The sequence below is a fragment of the Zingiber officinale genome, chromosome 3A (genome assembly GCF_018446385.1).
Source record: "Zingiber officinale cultivar Zhangliang chromosome 3A, Zo_v1.1, whole genome shotgun sequence".
NCBI classification, from domain to species: Eukaryota; Viridiplantae; Streptophyta; class Magnoliopsida; order Zingiberales; family Zingiberaceae; genus Zingiber; species Zingiber officinale.
The window spans coordinates 142,488,424-142,498,771 of NC_055990.1; the positions used below are offsets into that span (position 1 = coordinate 142,488,424).

At 38.2% G+C, this 10,348-nt stretch overlaps 1 protein-coding gene and 1 pseudogene across 1 annotated transcript; both read left to right on the top strand.

Moving 5' to 3' along the window:
• The first annotated feature begins 579 nt into the window (after window positions 1-579).
• On the top strand, window positions 580-2,049 carry LOC122050723 (annotated as a pseudogene).
• A 4,263-nt stretch (window positions 2,050-6,312) lies between these two features.
• LOC122050724 (FCS-Like Zinc finger 8-like) lies at window positions 6,313-9,513 on the top strand. Its single transcript, XM_042611608.1, has 4 exons — window positions 6,313-6,936; window positions 7,034-7,843; window positions 9,123-9,201; window positions 9,370-9,513. The coding sequence occupies exons 2-4, from the start codon at window positions 7,083-7,085 to the stop codon at window positions 9,511-9,513; spliced, it is 984 nt and encodes a 327-aa protein (XP_042467542.1). The 5' UTR covers window positions 6,313-6,936; window positions 7,034-7,082.
• The last annotated feature ends 835 nt before the right edge of the window (window positions 9,514-10,348 follow it).

A 10,348-nucleotide genomic window follows, 5' to 3' on the forward strand; every position in this document is an offset into this window, starting at 1 on the left:
AAGTGCAACGGCGACTGCCTTCTCGCCCCGTTTTTCCCTGCGGCAGACGAAAGTAGGTTCCAAAAGGCTCACCGTCTGTTCGGCGTCAGCAAGATGAAGAAGATCCTGGAGCCCCTCCTCCCCCGTCAACGCGCCGTCGCCATGGCGACCATGATTTACGAGTCAGAGGTCCACGCCGCCAGTTCGGACACGGGATGTCTCGACATCATCCTCCAGTTGCACAGTCTGATCGAGCGAAGAGCCGCTCATCTCGACCACCTCCGACGGTCGCTCCTCCCTTCTCCTACGCCCGCTTTGGGCACTGTCATCGCCGGAAACGGTGAAATAATCATTCCACCTACTACTACCGGCAATCTCAAGCGCCGTTGCCAGGATCTTCCGGAGAATGATCAGAAGAAGCAGAGGAGATGATGACATGACTGACGGAGCGTTGGCTGATTTTACCATTTGATTATTATTTTGTTCGTTATGTACTCTGTGACTGTTGTATACATTCGTTGTGATTAATTGATTGATTGATTTATTCTTGTTATTTGTGATTGTTTATGGAGATTGATTCCTTCTTTATTCACTAATAGCATGCAGTTTGAGAAAAGCCCCTGTGTTAGTTAAAATCTGAATTTAAGTGTAGGAAATGCTTTGGTTTCGTTCTACACTCAGTTCTGTTCTATAGAAGATGTGGCTGATGTCTTCGAGAGAATGCCTACAAAAGATGATGTATCTTGGACTGGGATGCTTAATGCGTTTATGGAATTTGGTTGAGTTGAATCTGCTGTTCAGGTTTTTGATCAAATGCCTGAGAGGAATTGTGTGACTTATAATGCTCTTTTAGCTGGTTTTTGTCATAATAGAGAAGGTTCTCGAGGTCGAGAAATTTTTCAGTTGATGTTGCTAAATGGCTTGGAGATTTCAGATTTTACGCTGACTAGTGCTATGAACGCTTGTGCCTTGGTCACTGATATGAAGAAGAGTGAGCAGATTCATGCTTTCTTGATTAAATCTGGCTGCAAATTGAGTGCTTGGATCGAAGCTGCTTTACTTGATATGTGTTCTAAATGTGGTAGGATTCATGATGCTCGGGAGGTGTTTACGAGTTTGGTCCATGAAGAGAACTTTCAGCTGGCTTGGACTTCTCTTATATGTGCCTATTCTAGAAACGGGCAGCATAATGAAGCTTTGTCTCTTTTCCAACTAGGGATAGTGAGACATGACCTAATGATTATGGATGAATTCTCGTACTCAGCAGTCCTTGCATTATGTGGTACCTTAGGTTTTGCAGAAATGGGGCAGCAAATTCACTGTGTCATTGTTAAGTCTGGTGTATTATCTGATCTAGAAGTTGGGAATGCTCTGTTCAGTATGTATGGCAAGTGTGGGAACTTGGAAGATTCCATTACTCTCTTTAGCCAAATGCCTCAGCAGGACATTGTGTCATGGAACACATTACTAACAGCTAATCTTCTTCACCGACAGGGAGATAATGCTTTGGATGCATGGCAAAGGGTGGAAAACTTTGGCGTGATGCCCGATGGTATCACCTTTCTCTTGATTATTTCAGCATGTAGATATACTAGCTCAAACTCCATTGAGACCAGTCACAGACTATTTCAATTGATGGAGAACTCTTACAGCATTACTCCGACATCAGAACACTACTCGGCCATGGTAGATGTTTTGGGTTATTGGGGTTCCTTTGCTGAAGCAGAGCATCTGATACAAAACATGCCCTTGAAACCTGACACATCAGTTTGGCGAGCTTTGCTTGATAGTTGTAGGTTGAGATCAAATGTGAGCTTAGGCAGACAGGCGGTGCAATCCCTTCTGGCATCTGAACCTAAAGATCCATCTACATATGTTCTCGTTGCAAATCTTTATTCGGCTTCTGGGAGTTGGCATTGCTCAGAAAAGGTGAGGCAGGAAGTGCAAGAAAAGGGCCTGCGGAAGATCCCTGTAAGAAGTTGGATTATTCATCAGAATGAAGTGCATTCGTTCTATGCGAGAGATAGATCACATTCACAATCGAAAGACATCTATTTATTCGTTCGTTGAACCATAGCTGTACTTTTATTCATTTACCATAAAATAAGCTCTAGCCCATAGTTAGCTCAAGTATGCTTCTTCACAACAGCCAGAAGTTACAAAGAACAGTAACTTCCGAACCTTATTCTTTTTGTTAATCCCATTTACCCATCAGGAAAAGTTACCCATTGAACAACCACAAGGAATACTCTTGCAACATCTTGCAAAAGTTACAACAAAACACCAATCAAAATGGTCAAACCTCTATCTCGAAGTACTTATCTGGCTATATGCAATAGGAATACTCTTGCAACATCTTGCAAAAGTTACAACAAAACACCAATCAAAATGGCCAAACGTCTATCTCGAAGTACTTATCTGCCTATATGCAATAGAGAGCTGTACTACTTCTGTAGGCTCCAGTCCTGTAAAAGTCGGAGAATTAGTGATACATGAGGCAAATATGGGGGAGAAATTAGTTACTAGTAAAAGAGTAACTAGCAGAAACTAGTGAAGCCATGTTTCTACTTTGACGCATTATTGGATCTTGTTGAATTCTATATGTTTTCAATGTATCTGTCTCACATCAGCAAAAAAAATATAAACCGGTGCAACACACTTAGGTTTATTCATGTCTTTTTCAGAACCCAAAACACAATTACAATTTTGGATTGCAGGGCGTCTCAACCATTCTTGAAGCTCTAGGCCTGAAAAAATTTAGGACTTAATATTTTTTAAAAAATAAATATAAAAAACATTATTAGAGAAATTTAATTTTATTAGTAAAATTTAAAAGGACAGTTTTATAATGATTATTTATATAATCGGAAGGAGTGACCAACTAGGTCATATAGTAATAATTTTATCTTACGTCAAACCTCACCTTTTTATTAGTAAAATTTATAAAAAATTAAAAATATTTTATGTTAACTAATTTGACAATGATTAATAAATTATTATAATACTATTAATATATATTTTAATTATTATTTTTTTTAAAAAAATTATCAATTAATTTTAACTTCGATGAAGGTAAGTCTTGACGCAACATTACAAATTATTATTGTGTGACCTAAATGTAATAGGTTCGAGTAATAGTCTAGTAGATATAGACACTACGTATAATAGACCCTTCCTTAGGATTCCGCATTGGCAGGACCTTCGTGAACCTTATCAATTTTAACTTGGATAAATTATCAATTAAATTTATTTAGTTGATACCAAATTATTTAAAAAAAAATATACATAATAACTCATCAAATAGCAAGGACACAATAATAATCGTAAAAAAAATGATAATAAAGGAGCAAAAAAATAAAATTGAAAGAGAAATAATAGTACAACATTAAATATGCTTTTGAAAGATTTTCAAAAGTATTTTTATAAGAATATATTAATTAAGTATAACTAATAAGTATTTTTAATTTATTAACTAGACTTAATTTTATTTATTAAATTTTTATCAGTAAAAAAATAAAAATTATGAGTCAAATTTTAATAAAAAAATAAAAATAAATTACCAACTAAATCTAACTTTAATATTAAAAAAATTAAAATTATCAATCAAATCTAATACGAGTACAAAAATAAAAACAATCAAATTTAACTTTAATCTATAAAAAAAATAAAAAATTATTGGTTAACACTAAAAATTAAAAATTATTGACCAAATATAATTTAGCTAGTAAAAAATTAAAATTATCGATGAAATAAAATCTTGACTAAAATTCATTTTAGCTATAATTTTAAATATTTAATATCTAAATTAATATATTTTTTATATATACATATCTAATTTGATGGACCACAATATAATAGGTAGGGCTGTGCAAAATAACCGACAAACCGAAAACCGGACTGAAATCGGTAATTTACCGGTTCCGGTTAACCGGTTAACCGGTTTTAATCGGTTAACCGGTTAACCGATTAACCGGTTAACCGGTTAACCGGTTCGATTTTCGGTTTAAGATTTTTCAAACCGGTTTAACCGGTAAACCGGTTAATCTAAGCTAGTAAAACCAGCTTTGTTGCAGGCCTCCTCAAGAAGTTGAACATGAGCAGGTCCCTCTGGGCAGAAAGCAACTGCAGCTCCTCCACTGTCTGTAAATTTACAAGCTGCCCCAACACTCCAAGCCACCTCGATCATCTTAATGTTGAGAGAACCGAGTGCATCATCTCCAAACATTTGCCTGTTACAAAGAACAGAAAGAAAAGGAGATAAGATAAAGTCAAATGATGTAGCAACATTCTCAAGTCTTCTTCTACTAACTCATGAGGAAGGCGAGAGGGTTACTAAGGATGATAAGTCACATTTGAAATTATTTCACAATGAAAAATGCAGAGTTCAACAGCCAATAATGCCTTGTGTTACTAGGCTTACCGGTTTTTGGTTGGAACCGGTTAACCAATCGGAACCGGTTCAACCGAAACCGGTAGAACCGGTAATAATACTGGTCGGTTAACCGGTTGTCAATAAAATGCGGTTAACCGGAATTAACCGGAACCGATAAACCGGTAAACCGACCGGTTGAACAGGCCTAATAATAGGGGCTCTAGGCATAGACCTTAATGGCCTATACCTTCAGCCGACCTGTTGGATTGCTTCATCTGATATATAAGATCAGGAAATAAACTCTGGTTCTTACTAGGAAAAGAGAATATGCTCAATCTTAGATGTGTGAAAGAAATGAATTTGGGATTGATAAAGTTTGGCATCAAAGTGATGGAACTAACTTAGCACTTTGTCCTCTTCAGGAACCAAATGCACGAGAGCATGCATGGCTTTTAGTGGCTCTTCTACATCACCACTGAAAGCCACAGCCACTAAGTGACCCATTTAGAAGAGCCAAATGGTGACGGTCCCTTTTTGTCATGGATTGAGACAATGGCAGATGGTAAGCATAGGACACTCGACATGGCAAAAAGGAGGCATATTTGTGCAATGAACCAACCCTTCGAGCATATTCTGCCGAAGCAAATTAAAAGCTGAAAGCTACATCTAGCTTAATTCCATTCAATGATATACATCATCAATTAGCTTGGAAGAAGATAACTTTCAAGAGGTTGATTGAAGTCGCTAACTTGCAGGGAAGTGATGATAGAACTTATTCTTCTAAGCTTCTTGAGAACAAGGTAACCCTCTCTTTAAACTACCTTTTCTAATTTCTTTTCCTGGGTGGTAAGGAAATTTTCATTTATATAATCCAAAAAATGAAGTTGCTTAGGGTGGATGATTAGCATAATTCCTAGTATTGGAATGGATACTTTCTTCTACAAATACCCACTGGCTTTTTTAACTCTGTAATTAAATTTCTCAAGCAGCACAAAAGGATAATTAATGGGCAATATAAAGCATCTAAAACATTGTCCAAAGGAGTACTCAAGCATCCACCAAAACCACTATTTAGACACCAATTATATATTCCATCAAATAGTCAATCAAATTATATAATGCTTCGCTTCATTGTCATGGAGGCTATTACTTGCTTGAAGACTCAACTGCTAATGCATGCCAAGACAAGGAAAGTGTCTTTATTTGATTAGGTCAAAAGGCCTGGTCTTATATTCTACTGTATACCTCTCGGTACATATCATTTAAGGAACATTTAGTGAGATGTATCAAAGTTTGATGAGGTTCATATTTTCTTTAAAAAAACTAGAAATTATTATGATGTTCAATACTCCATTAGCAACCTTTCAATTCAACAAATTAATTAATTGTGCTGCAAATCAGGCACAATTGGATAAAATATTTCATAGGTAAATGTACGGAGAGCAAAGTGAAAATATAAAATATTTTAACAAGATGATTGGGATAATTGACTAAAACATTAACTTGAAATTTTTAATATCAATCTTGTGACCTTGCACTGATAAAGGCAGATCCCTGCAAAAATAAAATAAGTTACATTAACAACTATTCAGCTGTGGAGATTATTGTATTAGTGAAAAATAAAATAAAATGCATTAGTTCTTTTTTTTTTTTTTACGAATTAATTGACAGAGAGCAGTATTTGGAGTTTGTTAATTGTCAATAGTTTGGAAGTTGACAGCCTCAATAATTGCAGACCTCTACAAGATTCCGAGCTTAATAAATCTCCATTTAATCCCTGTCAAATCACACACCGATACAATAACTTTGCCTGGACCTGAACTGAAGCAATTAAACCTGTGTAAAAATTGAAGTCTCAGTCTCAGTCTCAGTCTCAGTCTCACACAGTGACTGTGAATAATGCACCAGGATCTTATTTCTCTGGCTTTAAAATGTGTGCTCAGCCATTGAATACTGTGCACCGACGGCAGTAATGGCGGCAATGGAATGAATGGTTTCCTTCCCTTGAGCTGTGATAAATTTAGCCGAGACAGGAGAAAGGTTGAAGAAGAAGAAGAAGAAGAAGAGCCCGCGAGGGCCCAACAATATGATACGTGTAAGGATATGATTCCCGGGCAAAAAGTAGCCACATCACATGGGATTGCTCTTTAAATACGCACCCTTTTCCGGAAGAGCGCCATGGCCTCCACCACCAGGGCTGCATGCCTCGACCTTGGATTTTGATATGCTGCTTTCATGGAGAGCGATCGAGGGAGGGGAAAGGCGCGATCTTGATGGGTTTTCTCTGGTCAATTTTGGAGTCTTAAGATTCAAGTTCGACCTTTTTCGTTCTTTTTTGGGTCCAGCCGATTTAGGGTTTAACTGGGGTCAACTGGGATCGAGCGAGTACGCAGTGTTCTGTTCTTGCTCCAACAATCGATTTCCTAAAAAGTGTTCCTTTGATCTGAAAAGATTGAAGGAAGTGGCGTACTGTGAACAATCTGTTCGTGTTTTTCGTCGTCTTGTTTAAATTTCCAATCTTTTTGATCGTTCAAAGTTGCGCAGCAGCGGAGCAGGGGACAAGAAGATTCAGTACCAAGCCCCCGGTCTGTTCGTCGTTTTTTCTCTTTTTGAAAGAAAACTCTCTGTTTCCTCTGTTGAATCCCTCTTTTTCTCACTGTTTGAAGCTTTCGTGGCATCAAGGGTTTGGCGAACGCTATGCTGAGGAAGAAATCGGTGAAAACAAGCCCTAATGTCCGATCCCCACTCTTCCAATAGCAGCTGCTGCAACAAGTCTAGAGCTTTCTCAATCTTCTCTCCAAGGCTCTTTGTGGGTGTCTCCTCAAGTAGCTCCTCGGACTCCGAGGCCACCATGAGCCCGACCTCCATACTCGAGACCAAGAGCTTGTCCTCGATCGGGCGCCTGCTCCTCTCCGATGCTACCAAATCCAGTGGCACAGAGAGCAAACTACATGCTCGATCATTTGGCGACACTGACGCCGTCGGGCTCAGCATCATCGACGCTCTCAACGAGGAGAAATCTACTAAAGCTTTCCCCAATTCGGAGAGCAGAAGGGTGGTGTTTGGGTCGCTTCTCAAGGTCCAAATTCCTTCCCTTTGCCCCGGCTCAATGTCGCCAGTCGGATCCCCGATAGAGTTTGGCGTCAAGAACAAAGAATCCCAACTAGCTCTGCTCTCCCCTGCCCAGAGTTCTCTAGGCTTGGAGATGACGACTTCTTCTGCTTGTAGGGTCTTTGCCAGGAGCATCTCTATGAGTGAGATGGAACTCTCGGAGGACTACACTTGTGTGATATCTCATGGTCCAAATCCAAGAACCACTCACATTTTTGACAATTGTGTAGTGGAGAGCTGTGGGGATGGGTTCACTGCTTCCATCGAAACCAACAGCTCTACACCGACTGATCGCCGAGGCCATCTTAGCAATGATTTCTTGAGCTTCTGCTATGCATGCAAGAAGGATCTTGGGCAAGGGAATGACACCTTCATATACAGGTTTGCATGCTCTCCTATTTCGGGTTAAACTTACATTTATATTAGATTATAGATTCAAATCTTGTAAAAAATTTCTTCTCTTTAGGTACTATGTTTTTTTATGCGACAGGCTTTTAGAAAATACATATAGAAGCTTAAAGCTTCTAAATGACAGGCAATCTGATTAATTTTAACATGATTTCAAGCACCTGTTATCATTTCAAGATTTGCCTTTGAAAAATAACCTATAGTTGTTTGTGTTGTGACCATTACCAAGTCCTTTTCTCCTTCAGTTAGGCGACAATCAGGCATTGATTGACTCAATATTGCTGAGGTTTAATCATTCCTCTGGAGAGGTAGGTTTTCGTTCCTCGTCTCATTTAGCAGACAATATTCCACTGGTTATTGTTATTATGTTGGAACCATGTTCAGGATTCCATTCACCAGGTCCTGTCTATGCCATTGTTACTGGGACCTCATGTCGTTGGTGTTCACTGCCGAGGTCCCCCAATGGCTGCTTTCGTGATCCATGAAAAGTCGAATCAATCTGATGTCTTCATGCCCTCAAGTTAGGGTTACTTCACCTGGATTTGCTTGGGAAAATGACCTACCATGTGCCCCCTCTACTGGAGAATTTCTTACTATGGTTTTAAAAAATGATTCCTACATTATGTAACAATTAAAACAGTGATTCAATAACATTCAGTAGTCGAACTCAGATAGATAAAAAGACTTGCGGTGCTTGAATTTCATTGATTTAGTAAGTTTCCTTCATATTGTTATATGTAATATCAGACATTTGTTTCGTCTCTTCTCTTTCAGAGGTGAGAAAGCATCCTGCAGCAGTGAGTGCCACAAGAAGGAAGAGTCATTAGTCGAGATATAATTTGCCCACAATCTAGTTGAGCATACCCTTGTTTCGCTGCAATTCTTTCAGCGGCTATGGATTCTGATCCTACACGATGAAGCTGATCTAAAGTGTGCTGTAGCCTTTTGGTTAAAATTTTGCTTTCAGGGATGAAATCTAGTGAGGTTTAGAGAAGATTATGTCGAGGCTAAGGTTGGGCTCAGTAGCTAGCATAGTTTTTGACAGAGAGAGCTCTATTTAAGGGTTACTTTCATCTGTTAACCAGTCTTGCTGTTTCAATGAGGAGACAATAATGAATTAAATATGATATTCTCAATCTTTTCTGTTCTATGTTTTCTTGTTATTGCAGGATTATGTTATGTTATCTTTTCTGTTAATCAGTTTTGCAATTTTATTCATAGTCTATTTGATTCAGTGACTCCTGCTTCACAGGCTCTGTTTGTTCACTGTCGAGGGGACCAACTCTTCCTGCAGCATTGAATCACAGAGCATTTGTTCTTATCCATCACAGGTGAGGTAATCCTAATGGATCATAATTCTCATAGATATTAGAAAAGGATAATTTATGATATGTTTGTTAGTTTGACCTTGTGCGCATCTGCACTGAGATGTCTAAGAACATGATTTCATAGAACAATTACCTAGAACAGCTTCAGTAAAAACTTATTGTTCATAGCAGTTAGCGCAGTGGGGCATTCAACCATACCTCCTCTTTCTAGCCGCTCCTGGAATCCATGGTGGCGATTCAACCGACTGTCCGATCGACGAGGAACCAAAGAAATCAGTCGCGAATCCTGCTCTGATGCTCAATCAATCGCCATAACTCGCTTCCAGCTTGGTGAACACCGTCAGGTCTAGCGGCGATGTAAGAAATTAAACTGCCCTCCCAGAGTAAAACGCTCAAAAATCCCTACTTTATTAAAGAAAAGGGCAAAGGAGCAAAAAAGACCCCATCTTTCAATCCGATCGCTTTAATGCTAGGTCCAGACAATCGAACTCCAGCCGACAATTCAATTGGCTATCGATCGGCACAGCTTTAGGGTTTAGGAGTTGTGTAGGTGCCGCCGAATTCCTTGACTGATCCAAGGCGTCGCCTCACCGGAGCCTTCTGCCTTCCAATCACCTTGTTTGCCCACTTCCAACCTATCCCAAACGCCTCATTTTCCTGCTCTCCTCCAGAGTGGAAGAATCTCCGACATCACCTGGGTTGGGCCGTCACCAGGGTCGTCTGATTTCGAGATCTAAGCGAAAAAAAAAAGATTTTTAATGGTTTATAAAAATTTATTATTAATTTTTAAAAAAATATTTTTTATATAAAATTTATTTTTTTTTAAAATGCAAAAATTATAATTATAATTTTATATTTAAGTTTTTATAATAATTTTTTTAATTGATAAAATCATTAAATTATTTAATCATTTGAGTTGTTGTTAAACGTAAATTATTAAATTAACTAACCGATTTTGCTCGATACAACAACCAGTTAAGCCCAACTCGCTCATTTGACTGACCTGATCAGCTCACTCATTTTATTTATTTAAAATTTCAGATTGAAATAATAAATTTAGTAGTTGGTACTATATTTGATATTTAAAAATGGCGAAATAAAGTTTTGCTAATTTTCTGAATTCATCGCTCCAAATATTAAAGTATTTAGC

Coding starts and splice junctions, on each gene's coding strand:
- LOC122050724 (XM_042611608.1), top strand. CDS start 7,083: ATGTCCGATCCCCACTCTTCCAATAGCAGCTGCTGCAACAAGTCTAGA. Junction 7,844..9,122: donor AATGACACCTTCATATACAG/GTTTGCATGCTC, acceptor CCTGCTTCACAG/GCTCTGTTTGTTCACTGTCG. Junction 9,202..9,369: donor TTTGTTCTTATCCATCACAG/GTGAGGTAATCC, acceptor TGTTCATAGCAG/TTAGCGCAGTGGGGCATTCA.